General features: G+C 42.1%; 1 protein-coding gene across 1 annotated transcript in view; it reads left to right on the top strand.

Moving 5' to 3' along the window:
- LOC308294274 (mucin-5B-like) overlaps positions 1–26949 on the top strand; it is a gene marked incomplete at both ends in the record, with an annotated part of 76263 nt that overhangs the window by 31402 nt on the left and 17912 nt on the right. Inside the window, 7 exons of the mRNA XM_080737001.1 lie at positions 1810–1948; positions 6975–7134; positions 7243–7397; positions 11832–12011; positions 12193–12432; positions 12532–12688; positions 14098–14226. Of these exons, the coding sequence (XP_080593127.1) occupies positions 1810–1948; positions 6975–7134; positions 7243–7397; positions 11832–12011; positions 12193–12432; positions 12532–12688; positions 14098–14226 (1160 nt within the window). The remainder of the gene's footprint in view (positions 1–1809; positions 1949–6974; positions 7135–7242; positions 7398–11831; positions 12012–12192; positions 12433–12531; positions 12689–14097; positions 14227–26949) is intronic.

The raw sequence follows: 26949 nt of genomic DNA, 5'->3' as shown, positions 1-26949 counted from the left end.
CTATGATAACATCAAGGGGGAGGAACTGATGGAGAGGGTGCAGAGAGTCCAGGCAGCGCATGGTGAGAGGCAGTATCCTCATTCAGTATCCCACGTCTCTCCACAGTAGGCGCACATGCAAAGCCAAGCCATGCTTCCTCCACCCTGCCCCGTGCCGCTACGACCTCTGGGTGTTTGGACCACAGGGAGCTTCTGGTTTTGTACTGGTACTACACTGGTATTACACTGGTCCTAATGACAAACCCCTTTTTTGGAAGATGGTGTGAACAGTTACTCAGATGTTATTTGGGTCATGACCAACCTTTCTACAACATTTTGTGCAAATCTGTGCATCTATATCAAAGTTATGCACCTTTTTATGATAGGCCACTCCCATTGCCACACCCCCTTTTAACCAATTTACATGAACGTGCACACACAGCATGCAACATTTCAGCTTCCTATCACTAAAACTGTCGCTCCTAGAGGGTGATTTAGGAAGGTTTAACAAACCGCTAGTGGCCATTTTGAAAAATCAAAATTTATGATGGCCCGATATCCAGATTTGTTTCTAATATATCAATCAACATATCTACCAAGTTTGGCGCTTGTATCGCAAAATTGAACGATTTTATAGCCACGCCACCCTACTAATGAGAACAGAAACACTCCGGAAGCTCTCTCTCGCCCTTTCACACACAGCAAGCAAAACCTCTGCAAGCAAAGCCCGATCTTGCGTCAGATCGGGGGTTTTGTCGGCGTGCACCGGAAATGGTCGTCGAGAGCATAATCGGAGCAAATAATCTTGCAGTGTGTACTAGCCCAAGGGTATTTTAAAGGGATAGTTCACCCCCAAAATGAAGTTTTTGTCTATTGATTACTCGCTCCACGGAGACTTGAATTTATGGATATGTTTTGGTTTTGGTCGCATTCCTGAGCCAATCATTTGAGGAGAGTCTTTGTGTCTTCATAGATCAGTGGTTCTCAACCTTTTCAGGCTGCGACCCCCAAAATAATCATATTTTAACTGGGGACCCCCCACCCTGACGAGCACTAAGAGTTGAGGCATTACATTTTGTATAACACGGTTCTATTGTGAAAATAGCAGATCTACATGCTCACAATGCGAGGTGTTGTGAGCATATAGATTGGCTATTTTCACAATTTCTGACTCTAATATTTAGCAATCTGGCCAATGTTTAAAAGTCCCTTTAGAAATGTGCAGATATACCCTCTATTCACTTATACTGTATGCTGGTTTGTTTACTGTTGAGTGAGAAAACAATGTTGCAAATAAAGTTAATCATCTGGAGACCCCCCAAAATAATTTGGAGACCCCCCTGGGGGTCCCGACCCATATCAGAACCACTGTCATAGGGAACAAAGCAGAGTCTTTTTTGTCTCCATGGGGAACAAAGCAAACTCTTTGTGTCTCCATAGGGAACCATATTGCTGGTTGTCAAATTATTGGCTTATTGGCAAAAAGAAAAAGAAAAAAAATACATGAATTCAAGTCTCCATGGGCTGAATAATTGATAAGAAAAAATATATAATAAAAGATATGAGATTGTTATTACTTCGTTAGTACATTGACAAATTAAAATAAATGGCGGACGGACACGCACGCACGCACGCACGCACGCACACACACACACACACACACACACACACACACACACACACACACACACACACACACACACACACACACACAGGGCTGAACCCATGATCAGCTGAGATAGTGTAAATAGTGATTACATGGATGATATAAATAAAACAATGACTAATTGATTATTATGACCTAAGATGAACATTGTTTTGTCGTCACAGCACCTGCACGGGAAGGAAGTGGAGATGTACAAACAACCAGTGCGACGGTACCTGTACCACGTACGGAAGAGGACATTTCATCTCCTTTGATGACAAGAGGTTCACGTTTAATGGTGACTGTGGATACATTCTCACTCAGGTATGGTACAGTAAGGCGTACAGTAAGGGGTTAAGTTCAGTCACTGTCTGTGATGATTGTATGTCACATTTAAAGTTGAAATAAGCAGCTTTCTGCAGACATAAGCACATTTTTTGGCGGTTGCTTAAAAGATATGTTATTTTATTATATGCAGACGGCTAACAAGGCTCCCTAAGGAAATCTAGTCTCTGTGACACTATTAGAGGCCACGGTCTGCCTCCAAAACTATTCTGTTGTCTGTCTGTGAGAAGCTCTGTCAGTAGCAGCTCATTGGTGCATGAACCGGCTAACCTGGGGTTAAAATCAGCGGCATTCGACACAGTGAATCACCAGCTGCTCCTGGACACCCTTGCTGACCTATAGGCATCACTGGGACGACACTAAAGTGGTTCTCCTCCTACCTAACCGACCGGACCTAACAGGTCTCTTGAAAGGTTTGCTTTCATCCCCCCACACCCTCCTAAACAGAGTCCCACAGGGATCTGTACGTGGCCCCTCATTTTCTCCCTGTACACTAAATCCCTTGGTGCTGTCATCTCTGCTCACAATATCTATTGATTGATTGATTGAAGACCTTATTAGAAGTTTGCATAGGAAAAGGTACAGTTTCATGACGGTACAGTTCACTGGTACAAGGTCAACTAAAAGGAGATCCTAGAAAGCACTTAGCTTATTTACACAGGTGGCGCAGTGGTTAGCGCTTCGCCTCACAGCTAGAAGGTCCTGGGTTCGATTCCCGCCGGGGGACGCTGTGGGTGCTGGGGGCGTGTTTCTCCCTCCGCGTCATCAGTGCCCACACCCTAGGTGGGGTCGGCGATAGGGCCTTTCTGTGTGGAGTTTGCATGTTCTCCCCGTGTCTCCTAGGGTTGATACCCTCACAAAAACATGCAGTAATCCTGGTCTCAATAATGCCTCCCTAATGCCTCCCCCTGGCCAGCCGGGGCGATTGATGGAGGGGAAAGGAACTGGTTGGAATAATGTGTTCCTTCCACGCGCTATGTCCATACCGGGGAAATCCCCCCTGTCAGGTGAAAAGAAAAGAAACAACTTGGACTACTCATGCATTGAAGGAAGCATGAGGTCAGTCGGTTGTCTCCCCAGGCGCGGCAGAGGGAGAGCAGAGCCCAGGATTACATAGGCAATTGGCAGTGGGTGAAAATGGGTTGCAAAATCGTGGGATAAAAAAAAAAGAAAAAAAAAAGAAAGAGGAACTTGTGATGCACAAAAGTTCAGGTCAAATGCTGGACATGACAATTATATGAATAATGTAAGTTAATCAACAGTATTGATCATGTTGAAGTATGAAATGGACTAAATGATATGTGCACAATATCTGTGATGAAATAGGATATGTATTATTTGGTTGTTCGGTTAAAGGATGGGGATGCATTAAATGGGTGAAGGGTAATTTGAAATGACAAACAAAACATGCAGAAGTAAGACCTCTTGTACTTGATCCATGCAGGATCTACATACTTGTAAAGTATTGAATGGAAATTATCAACCGTTGGTTGGTCCGGGTGATAAGAATTTATTCTGCTTCCTTACTATGATGATTATTATCATTATAGTGTAAAAATGGAAATGATGATTTAGACAAAATTTAGAATAAACTTTTTGGTTACCACCGCGCTCTGACTCTGCTGGTGCGGTATCCCTTTAGATCAACATGTAGGAGGAGGAGGATGGATCGCACACAGTGGCAAGAGTTGTCTTTTCTTTATTATTGCATTTGCAGATGAGAAACAAACGTTTCGGCTGTAAGCCTTCTTCAGTGTATCTGATACTGCAGGGTGTCTGTGGTCTATTTATAGAACCTATGACAGGTGCCCAGGTGGACACCATCAATGACAATCACCCTGTGAGGAGGATGACACCTCGCACCTGAATGGTGATTGCTATCAATGGTTAATGTGTAATAAGTCAACTCTTCTTTTCATTAAATAAACAATAGCAATACATGCATTTTTCTTTACCAATGTACACAAATACATAATCAACCATCTCATATTAAACCAATATTTGTCGCTGAGGACATCGGGCAGCAGATTGCCTTTCATAAATCAGCTTCAACCATTAGGATAACAAATGTATTTGCAATTAAACAGCAACTATAACCCTGTGAACGGCGGTAAGGAAATGATGACGATGCCCAATTGTCTTTTTAGACTATAATGTATATATCCAATGTGCCACATTTTTAGCACCAAAGTATTGTGTCAAGGGCTAAAGAGCCACGTTATCTTTTAATATCGGATAGTGGGCGGTGTCAATATTTCACAGCCGATCACAGAAAAGGAGACATGTTACATTCTTCATTCATGCCCAGGGGAAATAGTGTTTTTAAATGGTGAATCCAATAACATTCCCTTTGTAGGAGCAGTTTCTCATGATTACCACCTCTACGGTTAAGCCATACCTTTTCGATACCAATGCATTTGAGATCATCCACTTTGTGGTTCTGTTCACAGAAGTGACGCGCCACGGGTGATGTCACGTCAGCTCTTTTAATGTTGCTTCTGTGTTCATTCAGCCTTATTTTCAGCTTTCGGGATGTTTGGCCTATGTAATATTTATTACATGGGCAGTATAGCAAATAGATTACATGAGTTGTATTACACGTTATCAAAGACTTGATGTTAAACTCTTTATTGGATCGTGGATCATGGAAAGTGTTTGTTTTCACCATATTAGCACATGAAGTGCAGGCCCTACAAGGGAAGTTACCTAAAATTATTGGTTTAGATCTGTTAGAATAACAATCAGCCTTCACTAACCGGTCTCTCAGACTGGTTGCTCTTTTGAAAGTAAACATTGGAGGGTGTTGAAAAACATTATTTAGTGATTTGTCCGACGACAGTATGTACCAATGTTTAGCCACTGTGTCTTTTATCACTGAACTCAGAGGGTTATACGTAAGCACATAATTCACAGAATGTGGTTTCTTGAATTTGGTTCGCTTAGTAAATAATTCTTTTCTTTCGGCTTTATTTACCGTCTCAACCGCTGTGTGAAGGCATGACTGTGGGTAACCTTTTTCTATAAACCGATTCAACATGTTATCACTCTGAGATGTATAATCTCCTTCTGAGCTACAAATACGTTTCAATCTATACAATTGACTAACAGGTAGACTGCGCTTCAAAGGCGTTGGATGGTGGCTATCAAATAGTAACAAATTGTTTTTGTCGGTAGGTTTTCTATATATAGTGGTTTTCAATTCATTCCCCGCCTTTATGATTTCTACATCAAGGAAATGTATTGATTTCACACTCGTTTCCATTGTAAAGGAAATAGATTCTACACAAGAGTTTAAATGTTGGTGAAAGTTATGGAGTGTCTCCATGTCACCAGACCACACCATAAAAATGTCGTCTATGTACCTTGAATATTGTTTAATGTATTGGTTGTACATATTATTGCCATAAATGTAATCCAATTCAAATTTGCCCATGAAAAGGCACGCATATGCGCACGCTGAAGGGGATCCCATTGCAGAGCCATATAATTGTTGATAATGACTGTTTTCAAACACAAATACGTTTTTGTTGAGAATGAATTGCATCAATTCAATGATAAATTCATTCGGTGGTCTCTGCTCCACTCGCTTATCAAGAAAGTAGGCGAGTGCATCCAAACCTAGGGCATGTGATATATTTGTGTATAAAGAAGTTACGTCGAGAGTCACCAGCCAATCGTCATTACTCACATTTTTTATGGTCTCGATTTTGATCAAGAAATCACTTGTATCCTTGACAAATGAAGGCAGTCCTTTAACTAAATCCTGGACATGGAAATCTACAAACTTCGAAATGTTCTCTGTCACGGAGCCCCGACCGGAGACAATAGGGCGCAAAGGAGGGTCGTTGGGACATTTATGGATTTTTGGTAAGCCGTAAATAACCGGCTGAATAGGATGTTTATTAACCAAAAAATTCCCTTCTTTTTCAGTAATCCAATTGTTGGCTATCCCCTTTTGGATGATGGCTCTCAGCTCATCGGTGTGGTTTTCTGTGGGGTTAAATAACAACTTTTTGTAGTATTTCTTGTCAGTTAGCATATTTTCAATCTTATCACTGTATTTTTGTTTGTCCATTATAGTGATACCCCCTCCTTTGTCGCAAGGCTTTATGATAATATCTTTATCTTTGGCTAACGTGTCCAGTGCCTTCTTTTCAGATTGGGTCACATTGTGTTTCCTATGTTTCAAAGTGTGTTTCCCGTCGAATTTGGTTTCAATCTCTTCCTCTACTAGTCTACAGAAAGTATTAATAGAATGGTTATTAACAACAGGGCAAAACGTACTCTTGGGTTTAAACACGTCCCTAATAACTGGTAATGTTGCTGAACTTGCAATAGAAGACTCAGTGCAGTTAAAGAAACCTTTTAATTTGATATTTCTAAAAAATTTAAACATTTCTGTTTTTACAGTGAATGATTCCGCACTAGGTGTAGGAACAAAAGATAGTCCCTTGGACAATACCTGCGTTTCATCATCAGTGAGTACGCGGGAGGATAGGTTGAATACAAGCGTCTCTGTTTGGGGGGGGATTACCAACCGCTGTGTTGGTTTCTTCGTCCCCTTCCCCCTCTTGCCCCTGCGGGGGCGCCTTCGGGTCTGTCTCTGTCCCGCTGCTGTATGCGTTCTGATGCTCTGATGGCTAGGGCTGGGGCTCTTCTGCCTCGGCCTAAAAAACGTTGGGATGAGGGGCGATATTCTTGCAGTATCAGATACACTGAAGAAGGCTTACAGCCGAAACGTTTGTTTCTCATCTGCAAATGCAATAATAAAGAAAAGACAACTCTTGCCACTGTGTGCGATCCATCCTCCTCCTCCTACATGTTGATCTAAAGGGATACCGCACCAGCAGAGTCAGAGCGCGGTGGTAACCAAAAAGTTCATTCATTGTTATAATACAACCACCTGCTGCCGACCAAGAGAAGAAGAAGAAGAAAAATGTCTTCTACATTCGAAGAGATCAACAGAATGACGGAGTCAAAAGCAAACTCTTTCACCTTCACCCAGGAAGAGGCCGACAACATCTTGGTCCCCGGGGATGACACCCTGACAACCGCCTCGTCTCATTTTGACGTGAGGGAGATAAGATCTAACCTGTTACACGCGTACCAAAAGGAGGTGCGCCTGGAACTACACGCAAGAACACTCAGCGAATATTATCGTGCGGGTAAAATACCAAAGGGGTTGAGACTACGCAACTTTGAACCCACAATTGGGAGAGACAATCTAGATTTTTGTAAAAAGTGGTGTGAAATATTAAACCACTGCTCAAAAGATCTAATGCTGCTCATCATCGCACATACAAAAGATCAAATACCAGCAGCTAAGACAGCTATTGAGAGCCACCTGGACGAAGCCAAGAGGATCTGTGAAAAACCTGCACTGGACAATCTAGTGGAAGAAATCAAAGCCCAAGTGGACAAGTTCAAGGTTGACATTCAAGAGATGAAAATTTGGAAATTCAGAAGGGATACAATCGACTACAAAAAAGGAAAAGAATACCCATGGTTATCCCAGACACCCCACCACCCACGACCAAGATATCAAGGACAGACAACGACAGCAGTCGCAGCACCCAGCGACTGGCCAAGCACCTCCGACAGCGAAACCTCCCAGCAAGAATATCGCCCCTCATCCCAACGTTTTTTAGGCCGAGGCAGAAGAGCCCCAGCCCTAGCCATCAGAGCATCAGAACGCATACAGCAGCGGGACAGAGACAGACCCGAAGGCGCCCCCGCAGGGGCAAGAGGGGGAAGGGGACGAAGAAACCAACACAGCGGTTGGTAATCCCCCCCCAAACAGAGACGCTTGTATTCAACCTATCCTCCCGCGTACTCACTGATGATGAAACGCAGGTATTGTCCAAGGGACTATCTTTTGTTCCTACACCTAGTGCGGAATCATTCACTGTAAAAACAGAAATGTTTAAATTTTTTAGAAATATCAAATTAAAAGGTTTCTTTAACTGCACTGAGTCTTCTATTGCAAGTTCAGCAACATTACCAGTTATTAGGGACGTGTTTAAACCCAAGAGTACGTTTTGCCCTGTTGTTAATAACCATTCTATTAATACTTTCTGTAGACTAGTAGAGGAAGAGATTGAAACCAAATTCGACGGGAAACACACTTTGAAACATAGGAAACACAATGTGACCCAATCTGAAAAGAAGGCACTGGACACGTTAGCCAAAGATAAAGATATTATCATAAAGCCTTGCGACAAAGGTGGGGGTATCACTATAATGGACAAACAAAAATACAGTGATAAGATTGAAAATATGCTAACTGACAAGAAATACTACAAAAAGTTGTTATTTAACCCCACAGAAAACCACACCGATGAGCTGAGAGCCATCATCCAAAAGGGGATAGCCAACAATTGGATTACTGAAAAAGAAGGGAATTTTTTGGTTAATAAACATCCTATTCAGCCGGTTATTTACGGCTTACCAAAAATCCATAAATGTCCCAACGACCCTCCTTTGCGCCCTATTGTCTCCGGTCGGGGCTCCGTGACAGAGAACATTTCGAAGTTTGTAGATTTCCATGTCCAGGATTTAGTTAAAGGACTGCCTTCATTTGTCAAGGATACAAGTGATTTCTTGATCAAAATCGAGACCATAAAAAATGTGAGTAATGACGATTGGCTGGTGACTCTCGACGTAACTTCTTTATACACAAATATATCACATGCCCTAGGTTTGGATGCACTCGCCTACTTTCTTGATAAGCGAGTGGAGCAGAGACCACCGAATGAATTTATCATTGAATTGATGCAATTCATTCTCAACAAAAACGTATTTGTGTTTGAAAACAGTCATTATCAACAATTATATGGCTCTGCAATGGGATCCCCTTCAGCGTGCGCATATGCGTGCCTTTTCATGGGCAAATTTGAATTGGATTACATTTATGGCAATAATATGTACAACCAATACATTAAACAATATTCAAGGTACATAGACGACATTTTTATGGTGTGGTCTGGTGACATGGAGACACTCCATAACTTTCACCAACATTTAAACTCTTGTGTAGAATCTATTTCCTTTACAATGGAAACGAGTGTGAAATCAATACATTTCCTTGATGTAGAAATCATAAAGGCGGGGAATGAATTGAAAACCACTATATATAGAAAACCTACCGACAAAAACAATTTGTTACTATTTGATAGCCACCATCCAACGCCTTTGAAGCGCAGTCTACCTGTTAGTCAATTGTATAGATTGAAACGTATTTGTAGCTCAGAAGGAGATTATACATCTCAGAGTGATAACATGTTGAATCGGTTTATAGAAAAAGGTTACCCACAGTCATGCCTTCACACAGCGGTTGAGACGGTAAATAAAGCCGAAAGAAAAGAATTATTTACTAAGCGAACCAAATTCAAGAAACCACATTCTGTGAATTATGTGCTTACGTATAACCCTCTGAGTTCAGTGATAAAAGACACAGTGGCTAAACATTGGTACATACTGTCGTCGGACAAATCACTAAATAATGTTTTTCAACACCCTCCAATGTTTACTTTCAAAAGAGCAACCAGTCTGAGAGACCGGTTAGTGAAGGCTGATTGTTATTCTAACAGATCTAAACCAATAATTTTAGGTAACTTCCCTTGTAGGGCCTGCACTTCATGTGCTAATATGGTGAAAACAAACACTTTCCATGATCCACGATCCAATAAAGAGTTTAACATCAAGTCTTTGATAACGTGTAATACAACTCATGTAATCTATTTGCTATACTGCCCATGTAATAAATATTACATAGGCCAAACATCCCGAAAGCTGAAAATAAGGCTGAATGAACACAGAAGCAACATTAAAAGAGCTGACGTGACATCACCCGTGGCGCGTCACTTCTGTGAACAGAACCACAAAGTGGATGATCTCAAATGCATTGGTATCGAAAAGGTATGGCTTAACCGTAGAGGTGGTAATCATGAGAAACTGCTCCTACAAAGGGAATGTTATTGGATTCACCATTTAAAAACACTATTTCCCCTGGGCATGAATGAAGAATGTAACATGTCTCCTTTTCTGTGATCGGCTGTGAAATATTGACACCGCCCACTATCCGATATTAAAAGATAACGTGGCTCTTTAGCCCTTGACACAATACTTTGGTGCTAAAAATGTGGCACATTGGATATATACATTATAGTCTAAAAAGACAATTGGGCATCGTCATCATTTCCTTACCGCCGTTCACAGGGTTATAGTTGCTGTTTAATTGCAAATACATTTGTTATCCTAATGGTTGAAGCTGATTTATGAAAGGCAATCTGCTGCCCGATGTCCTCAGCGACAAATATTGGTTTAATATGAGATGGTTGATTATGTATTTGTGTACATTGGTAAAGAAAAATGCATGTATTGCTATTGTTTATTTAATGAAAAGAAGAGTTGACTTATTACACATTAACCATTGATAGCAATCACCATTCAGGTGCGAGGTGTCATCCTCCTCACAGGGTGATTGTCATTGATGGTGTCCACCTGGGCACCTGTCATAGGTTCTATAAATAGACCACAGACACCCTGCAGTATCAGATACACTGAAGAAGGCTTACAGCCGAAACGTTTGTTTCTCATCTGCAAATGCAATAATAAAGAAAAGACAACTCTTGCCACTGTGTGCGATCCATCCTCCTCCTTAGACAAAATTTAGAACATTGATATGTACTAACACTTTTGCCTTTTTCTATTTCTGAAAAAGCCTTTATTTCTGTAATAAATTTACCTGTGAAATACATCATTCTAAAATCTTATTTTTAGAAGCAAACATTATGAAATGTATAGCCATAAAAATCTGTGTGTGTTGACCCTATAATTTAAAGGTAGCCTAACTTGTTGGGGTATTGATTCAAAGGTTTAGTTAATATTCCAAAAACACCTCCTTGGATCTAATTATCAGAATTAGTTTATATAATTATCAGATTAGATTCAAAATAACTACTCTGATACCACACCAACAGTCAAATCCAGCAGCGAGCTAGAGTTAATCTCAGGTTACAGAGGAGGACCACTGCATTGGGTAATAGGCAGAGGTTTCCGATGTTGAATTAGGAGTCACTGAGATATGAATGTAGTTTGATTTCAGAGCGAGTCGTTGCAAATACGCTTAAAGATGTCTATTGATATTTAGACTTCTAAAACCTATTAAAATGGATAGCGTAACGCAATCCTGCATGGGATCGCGTAGGGTTAATAACACACTCAACTGTTTTTATCCTTCCCCCGCTCTGCCAGCCAGGTGGAAGAATGCATTGCTGCATGTCTGGTGGTCATCTTACAGTGGATGTCAGCCCACCACCTCAAGCTGACCCCAGACAAGACAGAGCTTCTCTTCTTCACAGCTAAGTCCTGCCCCATGCAGGATCTCACTATTTCCATAGAAACGCCCTGGCGACTTCGGTTCCAACTGCTAATAACCTTAGTGTTGTCCTGGACAGTCAGCTCTCATTCAAGGCACTCATTGCATCAGTCACCCGATCCTGTATGTTGACACTCTATAACATCTGCGGCCCCTAGAAGTGTCACAGAGACCAGATTTATTTAGGGAGCATGTTAGCCATCTCATTATAATACAATTAAAAAAATCTGCTTATGGCAGCAGAAAACGACTTATATCAGCATTAATTCAAATGTCAACATCTTGCAGGACTACTGTGGAAGCAGGTCCACAGGTTCTTTCAAGGTAATGGCTGAGAATGTTCCCTGTGGAGCTTCTGGATCATCAGTCTGCTCCACTGTTATCAAGCTCATCTTGGAGGTACAACGACATGCTATTAAAGTCAACACACTGATATTTCAACTAACCTAGCACACAAGGTCGACAAGCTCTGTTTCTTTTAAGGACTATGAACTTCAACTGCGTGATGAAAAAGTCCACGTTACCAAACCAAGCAAAGGAGACGTCGTCCCCTATCGTGTCTACAGCATTGGTTTGTATCTGGTGGTTGAGACCAAGATTGGACTGATTCTCATCTGGGACAAGAAGACGAGCCTAGCGGTCAAGCTCAGCTCCAAGTTCAAGGTGAGTAAGTTGAGCCTTCTTTCTATTTAGGTCGTGCTTGGACCAATTCAGTGACTTCTGTAAGGCAGGCTTCAGGGTCCAGCGTTCACAGCAGTACAGGAGAACAGACTCTACTGTCTGACTCAACGTTGTCTGTCATAATGTTACCCATGATTCCATCTGACGATAACACGCCCTGCAGGGAAAGCTCTGCGGCCTGTGCGGGAACTACGATGGAAACGCCAGGAACGATTTCACCACCAGGAGCCAGGAAGTCGTGGTCGACGCTTTGGAGTTCGGGAACAGCTGGAAAGTGTCGTCCGGCTGCCCCGACGCCAAGCTCGGGAAGAACCCATGCACAGCGTACTCCCACCGACAGGCCTGGGCCGTCAAACACTGCAGCATCATCAACAGCCGTGTGTTCGCTGCCTGCCATCCCAAGGTACGAGTGCTCACCAAAGGAAAAGTATTTTCACTGTACTTGCGCTGTACTACTTTTTCTGTTCTAATATCACGGTCATACATTTTCCTGTGTCAAAAGGTGGAACCCAAAAAGTTTTACGACGCCTGTGTGAGGGACTCGTGTGCCTGTAACACTGGGGGGGACTGTGAGTGTTTCTGCACAGCGGTGGCGGCCTACGCAGCTGCCTGTAACGAGGCTGGAGCCTGTGTGAGATGGAGGACGCCCAAGATATGCCGTGAGTCTCTGGTTTTAGCTGATGGAGGAATGTAAGGCGCTGTACAGACATTTGCGTGAAACATCTTCTCCGTATCGTCTGAGAATGGCCACTGGGGGCGCCGTACTAATGCATTGTCAATGGATGGTTGTTTGGTGTTTCGTCGTTGCCGTGTCTCTTGGCCAAAAGACAGGCTGCGGTTGAGCTAGAGACACAGCAACGACAAAAAACCAAACAACCTTCCATTGACAATGCATTAGTACGGCGCCCCCAGTGGCCATTCTCAGACGATACGGAGAAGATGTTTCACGCAGCTGTGTGAGTCCAGCCTAAGGAATTAGCACAACTGGAGGGTTTTGGAAATAGCATGTTCAGTGTGGTAGACACTCACGTTATTAGGGGCCGAGCCTTAAAGGCTGGAGCCCCTATTGAAATTAGTATTATTATTATTCTTCCGCCTACTGTCTGCACCGATTTATCATTTCTGCAATGATAAAAATGCTGCTAAATGAATTCACATTAGCCTTTTGTAAAAGTGAAGATCACAAACTACCTTCCAAATTGTGGACAATGGGCCAGTCATGTTATCTGCAATGATACAATTGCAGTGTTTCACTATTCAATATTCAGCTATTCTTGACTGTGCAATTTAAGTACACAGTGAAAAATGTTTCAGTAAGAGTTACATTTAACCCCCAAGACTACAGCGTATGCAGGAATGTATGTGTAATGTAGGCCTATGTGTGATGGAGATAATTAATCTGCATCTACTATTACGCTATGAAATAACTTAGTTAGGCCTTAACTGAACATTAATGTTAAGGCTACTGCTGTAACAAAATAGCCAATCTACAAGTTCACAACAGGTTGCACTTCCTTTGTTTACAGGCTCTCTTTGTTCTCTCTATGCTCTCTGAGACAAAGGGTTCGCCACTGCCCCCTGCTGAAACCAGCTGGAACTAGTGCTCCAGGAGGAAATATCATTGTTAATACATCTTCCTTTGAGATTTACATAATACACAAGCCAACATACTTCTTTTATCGCAACAGTTCACAAATCTTGCTGCTGCGTTCGCATATTCTAGGGGAGCTTTTTGTCATTGGTCATGTTTTCAAACTCACTTTGGGTGTGTGTGGGGGGGTCCGCTCACTATCCCGACTATCCTCTGTTCCGACATGGTCGGCAGGTTAGTTACTTAGCGTCGGCAGGTTAGTTACTTAGCGTAAGGCAGGTTAGTTACTTAGCGTAAGGCAGGTTAGTTACTTAGCGTCGGCAGGTTAGTTACTGAGGTAAGGTTTACTGAGGTTAGGTTTAGGGTTGGGGGTAGAGTTAGGGTTATAGTTTTACTGTCGGAATAACGGCCCGTCGGCACACTGCTGCGGACCCGTGTGTGGGAAGTATCATTCACTTGTTTTTCCTCTATTTGTAGCTCTGTTCTGTGACTTCTACAACCCCGCTGGTGGATGTGAATGGCATTACCAGCCTTGTGGAAAACCATGCATGAAGACATGCAGGAACCCATCAGGAATATGCTCCAAACAGATCCCAGCTCTGGAGGGTATAGTATAATAATCTATATACAGGTGTGCCGTTTCAAGTATTCAGGCTTTACTGCTCTTTTCTTGAAAATGTCCTGCAAGTGCATTAATTTTCTCCACAGGTTTCTTTCCCTGTTTTGCCTTTTTTTCCCCTGATTTTTATGGAGAATGGAGCGTATTTTTGCAGAAACCCGCAAATGGCAAAAGCAGAATAAAAATCATAAAAATAGCAGAAATTGCTGATCTATAAGCTTAAGTTAATGCGCGTGACATAACTGTTGCTGGAAGTTATGTAGGAACGCCTACTGAGTGGCAAAAAAAAAATCAAACCTCGGTTCGAAGTGGAGCGGTGAATCTGTGTGTGTGTGTGTGTGTGTGTGTGTGTGTGTCTGCACAACAGCGCCCCTCCTTTAACTTGTGTGGCCACTCAAGGTATTGCCAGGCTACAGACATACCCAGCCAGCCAGCCAGCCACATAGCCAGCCAGCCACAGACATACCTGTCTATTGGGAGCGCTTTCACCGCTCCAATAATTTCTGCCATTGACAGCACATGCATCCAAACAGAAAAGTCCTTTCTGATTGTATTAAACAAAGTTAAACTCACCAACATTGCGGCTGTACTGAAAGCTTGAATTATCCTCTTTCTATCTGCAAAGGTTTTGTTTCATAAAAATCCACCTTAGGCATGTTATGAGCTACTTAGTGTCAAGACATTCTGTGCAGGTGATTATTCTTCCAAGTGTCAGAGTTTGGAAGCGCAACAACACAACATCCTGCTGCCTCCTGCATTGTGTGTAATTTAGAAACAGGTGGTATGCAGGGCTGTTGAGTGATTTGCAACGAGCACTTCCAAACTCCAATGCTCCATGCTGCTCAATGTTTTGCCACTCAGTCTAGATTAGGGGGGCGGGTCATGCATACCCTATATGGCAGAATGTGTGAAGTTTTGAAATGGCACATCTGTATTACTGTAGCAGCATTGTATTGTACTTCTGAGCCTCTACCTGTTCTGTGGTCTGACTGGCATTAATTATTATTATTATTATTTGTATTTTTTAGGCTGCTATCCGACATGTCCTCCTCAGCGAACCTACTTGGAAGAAAGCAGCATGAAGTGTGTTGCAGAGAAGGACTGTGGATGTTACGATGGAGAAGGAAAGCATTACCAGGACGGAGCAGCCATGCCCTCAGAAATCAACTGTTACACATGGTACTTTAAAATTATACTGTTTCAAAATGTATATTCGTTTTTTTTTTTTATAAGACCACTTTTGATATTTGATGCAAACATGTTTCTGCTTTTTTTTAAGTCGTTGCTCATCAACAAAGCGCAATTGCTACTACGATATCAACGGTGAGTATAATAATAAGATAATAAGAAATATGTCAACAACGCACACATCTTGTTCCATCTGTATCCGAGATATGACTTGTGGTGACTTGGCCTTCATGGTGAACTTGACCTTTGGCCTTTGTTGATGCAAAACTTAAATAATTTGTTTGGGGGCGGGGCAGCAAGCAGATCAGTAAAGAGCTGGTGCCATTGTTGTTGTACTTTTTCTGTTTTGTATGTGTCCATGGAGTTAACATTGCTCTAAGTCTAATAGACCTCCAGGTGTGGTTATAATATGCAAACATGTCTTCCCCGTGTAATTTTGAGCTGAAAGCCTCTTGAGTCAAAAGGCCCATTGAAATACACCACTTTAATGTAATCATGAAATCATCCCTCCCCCTTTTACCATACAACACCACTGTGGGTGAGGCTAACTTAAACTGTACCACGCAGACTATAATCACTCTTAGGAATGCGGGTGTTTCCTTCCGAAAAGAGCCCTTCATTTCATAAGGCAAAGCCCATGGCTTTAAAAAAGCTCCCCCAAAAAAGGCATTCTCTGCAAAGTGTGGGTGTAATAAGGTGAAACTAGAATGGATACCCTGTCTACACACTTGATAAAATGTGTGAGTACTTTTTCCACCACTGCTTTAGGGCTTGTAATTGTCCGAGTCACACCACACCACAGTCATAATTTGATATATTTTTCTGTTCTAGCCTGTGATTGCACCTACCAAGGTAAACAATATGATTATGGAGAAACCATCTACCATACCCACGATGGAGATGGAAGCTGCATCAAGGCTGTTTGCAAAGAAAATGGAACTGTTTCCAGGATCATAGAGCCGTGCACTACAACCACAGGCCCGATTACAACTACAGTCCCCCAAACCACAACACCCTTTGTGTTTACTACGACTGGTAGGTGTCTTAAAATTGATGTCTGTATTAAAGTATCAATAGATTTTCATTTCCTAAATTCAAAAATACTTTGACAAATCTGACATTCATACAAAGAATGTGGGTGCAGTGACAACTCATTGATTGCCAAGGCCAGAGTTTTTCCCGATGTTTCTGGGAGCCAGGCCAGAGTTCCCCCAGTTATTAATTAACTATCATATTTATCAATGTATTAACTCACTCTATGCCAGCAATTAATTAATGAAGTAAGTTGCTTCTAACAGTGTTTTCAGTGAGTTTGCCTCATTTTCTAGGGAGATCGTGTGCGTGTTTCCGTGTCTTGTGTGGACACAATCGTCAAATTTGATCAAAACCTAGATCTCCATCCCTGAGCATGGAATGTGTTAAAAAGTATTGCCAGAAAAAGGTGCTGAAGTGCCAAAAATAAAGTGCTTCCTCCCATTGAAGAGCTTGTAGACAAACCCCCCTTTCTCTGTTTCTAGATCGTGTCATATGGCCTGCAGCATTTCTTGCTAGCTTGTATGCTTATAGCATGCTAAGGATTGGTCACGCTAGCATGAATCCTTTTGTGATCGTCCTTGTATGGCATCATACACGCAGATTTAGTAATTGTGCATGCATAACGTGCGCACGCAAACAGCGGTGACCACATAAAGTGGTAAGATAATCACATTTTATCGCGGCAGGAAACTGCGAAAGTCGCAGTATTTTCTTAGCAATCAATGAGTTAAATGATTAACACAGTGCCACTGGCTGATATGGCAAATGATTGGTCAGCTGCCGTATAACCCCTCGGGATGATATGACAGCTGACCCAATGAAGACAAGCTTATCACACTCTTGTTCCTTTTGTAATCGACAGGAAAACCTACAACAATTCCAACTACACTGAAACCTACTACAGAAAAGCCTACGACCACCACTACCATTACCCCTACTTCTACAACAGTGCAGCCAACCACATCCTGCCATGTTTTGAAATGGTCAGATTGGACAAGTAACCATTACCCTTCCGATGGTGATGACACTGAAAGCATAAAAGATATAAAGAACTTTGACTTGAGCCTTTGTAGCAAACCTTTAGAAATCGAGTGCCGTGCCAAACTATTCAAAGATAAGTCTTTGGCTCAGTTAGGACAAAAGGTTGAATGTGTCCCAACAGTTGGATTGATTTGTAAAGGCCAGGACCAAGGTATACCACCTAGGTGCTTTGACTATGAAATACGAGTCAAATGTTACATTGACACATGCAAGCCAACCACAACTACTGTCGTGAGAACAACCACAGAAAAGCCTGCAATAACAACCACAGAAAAGCCCACGACCATTACAGAATCAACAACGGAAAGGCTTACAACAACCACGGAATCACCCACAATAAAAACCACAGAAAAGCCTACAACTATCACAACAACAACCAGTCAACCTATAGTCACAGGACCAGAGGCTTCAACAGCCGTTAAACAAACAGGAGAACAGGAAAAAATAACAACCACAGAAAAGACCACGACCACTACAGAAGCAACAACGGAAAAGCCTACAATAACAACCACGGAAAAGCCTACAATAACAACCACTGAAAAGCCTACAATAACAACCACAGAAAAGCCTACAATAAAAACCACAGAAAAGCCTACGACGACTACTACCATTACCCTTACTTCTACAACAGTGCAGCCAACCACATCCTGCCATGTTTTGAAATGGTCAGATTGGACAAGTAACCATTACCCTTCCGATGGTGATGACACTGAAAGCATAAAAGATATAAAGAACTTTGACTTGAGCCTTTGCAGCAAACCTTTAGAAATCGAGTGCCGTGCCAAACAATTCAAAGATAAGTCTTTGGCTCAGTTAGGACAAAAGGTTGAATGTGACCCCACAGTTGGATTGATTTGTAAAGGCCAGGACCAAGGTATACCACCTATGTGCCTTGACTACGAAATACGAGTCAAATGTTACATTGACACATGCAAGCCAACCGCAACTACTGTCCAGAGAACAACCACAGAAAAGCCTGCGATAACAACCACAGAAAAGTCCACGACCATTACAGAATCAACAACGGAAAAGCTTACAATCAAAACCACAGAAAAGCCCAGAACAACCACAGAAAAGCCTACAATAACAACCACCGAAAAGCCTACAATAACAACCACTGAAAAGCCTATAATAACAACCACAGAAAAGCCTACGACGACTACTACCATTACCCTTACTTCTACAACAGTGCAGCCAACCACATCCTGCCATGTTTTGAAATGGTCAGATTGGACAAGTAACCATTACCCTTCCGATGGTGATGACACTGAAAGCATAAAAGATATAAAGAACTTTGACTTGAGCCTTTGCAGCAAACCTTTAGAAATCGAGTGCCGTGCCAAACAATTCAAAGATAAGTCTTTGGCTCAGTTAGGACAAAAGATTGAATGTGACCCCACAGTTGGATTGATTTGTAAAGGCCAGGACCAAGGTATACCACCTATGTGCCTTGACTACGAAATACGAGTCAAATGTTACATTGACACATGCAAGCCAACCGCAACTACTGTCCTGAGAACAACCACAGAAAAGCCTGCGATAACAACCACAGAAAAGTCCACGACCATTACAGAATCAACAACGGAAAAGCTTACAATCAAAACCACAGAAAAGCCCAGAACAACCACAGAAAAGCCTACAATAACAACCACCGAAAAGCCTACAATAACAACCACTGAAAAGCCTATAATAACAACCACAGAAAAGCCTACGACGACTACTACCATTACCCTTACTTCTACAACAGTGCAGCCAACCACATCCTGCCATGTTTTGAAATGGTCAGATTGGACAAGTAACCATTACCCTTCCGATGGTGATGACACTGAAAGCATAAAAGATATAAAGAACTTTGACTTGAGCCTTTGCAGCAAACCTTTAGAAATCGAGTGCCGTGCCAAACAATTCAAAGATAAGTCTTTGGCTCAGTTAGGACAAAAGGTTGAATGTGACCCCACAGTTGGATTGATTTGTAAAGGCCAGGACCAAGGTATACCACCTATGTGCCTTGACTACGAAATACGAGTCAAATGTTACATTGACACATGCAAGCCAACCGCAACTACTGTCCTGAGAACAACCACAGAAAAGCCTGCGATAACAACCACAGAAAAGTCCACGACCATTACAGAATCAACAACGGAAAAGCTTACAATCAAAACCACAGAAAAGCCTACAATAACAACCACCGAAAAGCCTACAATAACAACCACTGAAAAGCCTATAATAACAACCACAGAAAAGCCTACGACGACTACTACCATTACCCTTACTTCTACAACAGTGCAGCCAACCACATCCTGCCATGTTTTGAAATGGTCAGATTGGACAAGTAACCATTACCCTTCCGATGGTGATGACACTGAAAGCATAAAAGATATAAAGAACTTTGACTTGAGCCTTTGCAGCAAACCTTTAGAAATCGAGTGCCGTGCCAAACAATTCAAAGATAAGTCTTTGGCTCAGTTAGGACAAAAGGTTGAATGTGACCCCACAGTTGGATTGATTTGTACAGGCCAGGACCAAGGTATACCACCTATGTGCCTTGACTACGAAATACGAGTCAAATGTTACATTGACACATGCAAGCCAACCGCAACTACTGTCCTGAGAACAACCACAGAAAAGCCTGCGATAACAACCACAGAAAAGTCCACGACCATTACAGAATCAACAACGGAAAAGCTTACAATCAAAACCACAGAAAAGCCTACAATAACAACCACCGAAAAGCCTACAATAACAACCACTGAAAAGCCTATAATAACAACCACAGAAAAGCCTACAACGACTACTACCATTACCCTTACTTCTACAACAGTGCAGCCAACCACATCCTGCCATGTTTTGAAATGGTCAGATTGGACAAGTAACCATTACCCTTCCGATGGTGATGACACTGAAAGCATAAAAGATATAAAGAACTTTGACTTGAGCCTTTGCAGCAAACCTTTAGAAATCGAGTGCCGTGCCAAACAATTCAAAGATAAGTCTTTGGCTCAGTTAGGACAAAAGGTTGAATGTGACCCCACAGTTGGATTGATTTGTACAGGCCAGGACCAAGGTATACCACCTATGTGCCTTGACTACGAAATACGAGTCAAATGTTACATTGACACATGCAAGCCAACCGCAACTACTGTCCTGAGAACAACCACAGAAAAGCCTGCGATAACAACCACAGAAAAGTCCACGACCATTACAGAATCAACAACGGAAAAGCTTACAATCAAAACCACAGAAAAGCCTACAATAACAACCACCGAAAAGCCTACAATAACAACCACTGAAAAGCCTATAATAACAACCACAGAAAAGCCTACGACGACTACTACCATTACCCTTACTTCTACAACAGTGCAGCCAACCACATCCTGCCATGTTTTGAAATGGTCAGATTGGACAAGTAACCATTACCCTTCCGATGGTGATGACACTGAAAGCATAAAAGATATAAAGAACTTTGACTTGAGCCTTTGCAGCAAACCTTTAGAAATCGAGTGCCGTGCCAAACAATTCAAAGATAAGTCTTTGGCTCAGTTAGGACAAAAGGTTGAATGTGACCCCACAGTTGGATTGATTTGTACAGGCCAGGACCAAGGTATACCACCTATGTGCCTTGACTACGAAATACGAGTCAAATGTTACATTGACACATGCAAGCCAACCGCAACTACTGTCCTGAGAACAACCACAGAAAAGCCTGCGATAACAACCACAGAAAAGTCCACGACCATTACAGAATCAACAACGGAAAAGCTTACAATCAAAACCACAGAAAAGCCCAGAACAACCACAGAAAAGCCTACAATAACAACCACCGAAAAGCCTACAATAACAACCACTGAAAAGCCTATAATAACAACCACAGAAAAGCCTACAATAAAAACCACAGAAAAGCCTACGACCACCACTACCATTACCCTTACTTCTACAACAGTGCAGCCAACCACATCCTGCCATGTTTTGAAATGGTCAGATTGGACAAGTAACCATTACCCTTCCGATGGTGATGACACTGAAAGCATAAAAGCTATAAAGAACTTTGACTTGAGCCTTTGTAGCAAACCTTTAGAAATCGAGTGCCGTGCCAAACAATTCAAAGATAAGTCTTTGGCTCAGTTAGGACAAAAGGTTGAATGTGACCCAACAGTTGGATTGATTTGTAAAGGCCAGGACCAAGGTATACCACCTATGTGCTTTGACTACGAAATACGAGTCAAATGTTACATTGACACATGCAAGCCAACCGCAACTACTGTCGTGAGAACAACCACAGAAAAGCCTGCGATAACAACCACAGAAAAGTCCACGACCATTACAGAATCAACAACGGAAAAGCTTACAATCAAAACCACAGAAAAGCCCAGAACAACCACAGAAAAGCCTACAATAACAACCACCGAAAAGCCTACAATAACAACCACTGAAAAGCCTATAATAACAACCACAGAAAAGCCCACGACCATTACAGAATCAACAACGGAAAGGCTTACAACAACCACGGAATCACCCACAATAAAAACCACAGAAAAGCCTACAACTATCACAACAACAACCAGTCAACCTATAGTCACAGGACCAGAGGCTTCAACAGCCGTTAAACAAACAGGAGAACAGGAGAAAATAACAACCACAGAAAAGACCACGACCACTACAGAAGCAACCACAGAAAAGCCTACAATAACAACCACGGAAAAGCCTACAATAACAACCACTGAAAAGCCTACAATAACAACCACAGAAAAGCCTACAATAAAAACCACAGAAAAGCCTACGACAACTACTACCATTACCCTTACTTCTACAACAGTGCAGCCAACCACATCCTGCCATGTTTTGAAATGGTCAGATTGGACAAGTAACCATTACCCTTCCGATGGTGATGACACTGAAAGCATAAAAGATATAAAGAACTTTGACTTGAGCCTTTGCAGCAAACCTTTAGAAATCGAGTGCCGTGCCAAACAATTCAAAGATAAGTATTTGGCTCAGTTAGGACAAAAGGTTGAATGTGACCCCACAGTTGGATTGATTTGTAAAGGCCAGGACCAAGGTATACCACCTATGTGCCTTGACTACGAAATACGAGTCAAATGTTACATTGACACATGCAAGCCAACCGCAACTACTGTCCAGAGAACAACCACAGAAAAGCCTGCGATAACAACCACAGAAAAGTCCACGACCATTACAGAATCAACAACGGAAAAGCTTACAATCAAAACCACAGAAAAGCCCAGAACAACCACAGAAAAGCCTACAATAACAACCACCGAAAAGCCTACAATAACAACCACTGAAAAGCCTATAATAACAACCACAGAAAAGCCTACGACGACTACTACCATTACCCTTACTTCTACAACAGTGCAGCCAACCACATCCTGCCATGTTTTGAAATGGTCAGATTGGACAAGTAACCATTACCCTTCCGATGGTGATGACACTGAAAGCATAAAAGATATAAAGAACTTTGACTTGAGCCTTTGCAGCAAACCTTTAGAAATCGAGTGCCGTGCCAAACAATTCAAAGATAAGTCTTTGGCTCAGTTAGGACAAAAGGTTGAATGTGACCCCACAGTTGGATTGATTTGTAAAGGCCAGGACCAAGGTATACCACCTATGTGCCTTGACTACGAAATACGAGTCAAATGTTACATTGACACATGCAAGCCAACCGCAACTACTGTCCTGAGAACAACCACAGAAAAGCCTGCGATAACAACCACAGAAAAGTCCACGACCATTACAGAATCAACAACGGAAAAGCTTACAATCAAAACCACAGAAAAGCCTACAATAACAACCACCGAAAAGCCTACAATAACAACCACTGAAAAGCCTATAATAACAACCACAGAAAAGCCTACGACGACTACTACCATTACCCTTACTTCTACAACAGTGCAGCCAACCACATCCTGCCATGTTTTGAAATGGTCAGATTGGACAAGTAACCATTACCCTTCCGATGGTGATGACACTGAAAGCATAAAAGATATAAAGAACTTTGACTTGAGCCTTTGCAGCAAACCTTTAGAAATCGAGTGCCGTGCCAAACAATTCAAAGATAAGTCTTTGGCTCAGTTAGGACAAAAGGTTGAATGTGACCCCACAGTTGGATTGATTTGTACAGGCCAGGACCAAGGTATACCACCTATGTGCCTTGACTACGAAATACGAGTCAAATGTTACATTGACACATGCAAGCCAACCGCAACTACTGTCCTGAGAACAACCACAGAAAAGCCTGCGATAACAACCACAGAAAAGTCCACGACCATTACAGAATCAACAACGGAAAAGCTTACAATCAAAACCACAGAAAAGCCCAGAACAACCACAGAAAAGCCTACAATAACAACCACCGAAAAGCCTACAATAACAACCACTGAAAAGCCTATAATAACAACCACCGAAAAGCCTACAATAACAACCACTGAAAAGCCTATAATAACAACCACAGAAAAGCCCACGACCATTACAGAATCAACAACGGAAAGGCTTACAACAACCACGGAATCACCCACAATAAAAACCACAGAAAAGCCTACAACTATCACAACAACAACCAGTCAACCTATAGTCACAGGACCAGAGGCTTCAACAGCCGTTAAACAAACAGGAGAACAGGAGAAAATAACAACCACAGAAAAGACCACGACCACTACAGAAGCAACCACAGAAAAGCCTACAATAACAACCACGGAAAAGCCTACAATAACAACCACTGAAAAGCCTACAATAACAACCACAGAAAAGCCTACAATAAAAACCACAGAAAAGCCTACGACAACTACTACCATTACCCTTACTTCTACAACAGTGCAGCCAACCACATCCTGCCATGTTTTGAAATGGTCAGATTGGACAAGTAACCATTACCCTTCCGATGGTGATGACACTGAAAGCATAAAAGATATAAAGAACTTTGACTTGAGCCTTTGCAGCAAACCTTTAGAAATCGAGTGCCGTGCCAAACAATTCAAAGATAAGTCTTTGGCTCAGTTAGGACAAAAGGTTGAATGTGACCCCACAGTTGGATTGATTTGTAAAGGCCAGGACCAAGGTATACCACCTATGTGCCTTGACTACGAAATACGAGTCAAATGTTACATTGACACATGCAAGCCAACCGCAACTACTGTCCAGAGAACAACCACAGAAAAGCCTGCGATAACAACCACAGAAAAGTCCACGACCATTACAGAATCAACAACGGAAAAGCTTACAATCAAAACCACAGAAAAGCCCAGAACAACCACAGAAAAGCCTACAATAACAACCACCGAAAAGCCTACAATAACAACCACTGAAAAGCCTATAATAACAACCACAGAAAAGCCTACGACGACTACTACCATTACCCTTACTTCTACAACAGTGCAGCCAACCACATCCTGCCATGTTTTGAAATGGTCAGATTGGACAAGTAACCATTACCCTTCCGATGGTGATGACACTGAAAGCATAAAAGATATAAAGAACTTTGACTTGAGCCTTTGCAGCAAACCTTTAGAAATCGAGTGCCGTGCCAAACAATTCAAAGATAAGTCTTTGGCTCAGTTAGGACAAAAGGTTGAATGTGACCCCACAGTTGGATTGATTTGTAAAGGCCAGGACCAAGGTATACCACCTATGTGCCTTGACTACGAAATACGAGTCAAATGTTACATTGACACATGCAAGCCAACCGCAACTACTGTCCTGAGAACAACCACAGAAAAGCCTGCGATAACAACCACAGAAAAGTCCACGACCATTACAGAATCAACAACGGAAAAGCTTACAATCAAAACCACAGAAAAGCCTACAATAACAACCACCGAAAAGCCTACAATAACAACCACTGAAAAGCCTATAATAACAACCACAGAAAAGCCTACGACGACTACTACCATTACCCTTACTTCTACAACAGTGCAGCCAACCACATCCTGCCATGTTTTGAAATGGTCAGATTGGACAAGTAACCATTACCCTTCCGATGGTGATGACACTGAAAGCATAAAAGATATAAAGAACTTTGACTTGAGCCTTTGCAGCAAACCTTTAGAAATCGAGTGCCGTGCCAAACAATTCAAAGATAAGTCTTTGGCTCAGTTAGGACAAAAGGTTGAATGTGACCCCACAGTTGGATTGATTTGTACAGGCCAGGACCAAGGTATACCACCTATGTGCCTTGACTACGAAATACGAGTCAAATGTTACATTGACACATGCAAGCCAACCGCAACTACTGTCCTGAGAACAACCACAGAAAAGCCTGCGATAACAACCACAGAAAAGTCCACGACCATTACAGAATCAACAACGGAAAAGCTTACAATCAAAACCACAGAAAAGCCCAGAACAACCACAGAAAAGCCTACAATAACAACCACCGAAAAGCCTACAATAACAACCACTGAAAAGCCTATAATAACAACCACAGAAAAGCCTACAATAAAAACCACAGAAAAGCCTACGACCACCACTACCATTACCCTTACTTCTACAACAGTGCAGCCAACCACATCCTGCCATGTTTTGAAATGGTCAGATTGGACAAGTAACCATTACCCTTCCGATGGTGATGACACTGAAAGCATAAAAGCTATAAAGAACTTTGACTTGAGCCTTTGTAGCAAACCTTTAGAAATCGAGTGCCGGGCCAAACAATTCAAAGATAAGTCTTTGGCTCAGTTAGGACAAAAGGTTGAATGTGACCCAACAGTTGGATTGATTTGTAAAGGCCAGGACCAAGGTATACCACCTATGTGCTTTGACTACGAAATACGAGTCAAATGTTACATTGACACATGCAAGCCAACCGCAACTACTGTCGTGAGAACAACCACAGAAAAGCCTGCGATAACAACCACAGAAAAGTCCACGACCATTACAGAATCAACAACGGAAAAGCTTACAATCAAAACCACAGAAAAGCCCAGAACAACCACAGAAAAGCCTACAATAACAACCACCGAAAAGCCTACAATAACAACCACTGAAAAGCCTATAATAACAACCACAGAAAAGCCCACGACCATTACAGAATCAACAACGGAAAGGCTTACAACAACCACGGAATCACCCACAATAAAAACCACAGAAAAGCCTACAACTATCACAACAAGAACCAGTCAACCTATAGTCACAGGACCAGAGGCTTCAACAGCCGTTAAACAAACAGGAGAACAGGAGAAAATAACAACCACAGAAAAGACCACGACCACTACAGAAGCAACCACGGAAAAGCCTACAATAACAACCACGGAAAAGCCTACAATAACAACCACTGAAAAGCCTACAATAACAACCACAGAAAAGCCTACAATAAAAACCACAGAAAAGCCTACGACGACTACTACCATTACCCTTACTTCTACAACAGTGCAGCCAACCACATCCTGCCATGTTTTGAAATGGTCAGATTGGACAAGTAACCATTACCCTTCCGA

This window comes from Nannobrachium achirus (assembly GCF_963921795.1).
Source record: "Nannobrachium achirus genome assembly, chromosome: 11".
NCBI lineage: Eukaryota > Metazoa > Chordata > Actinopteri > Myctophiformes > Myctophidae > Nannobrachium > Nannobrachium achirus.
The sequence above is the reverse complement of the archived record's forward strand: the minus strand, read 5'-3'. Positions and strand labels throughout refer to the sequence as shown.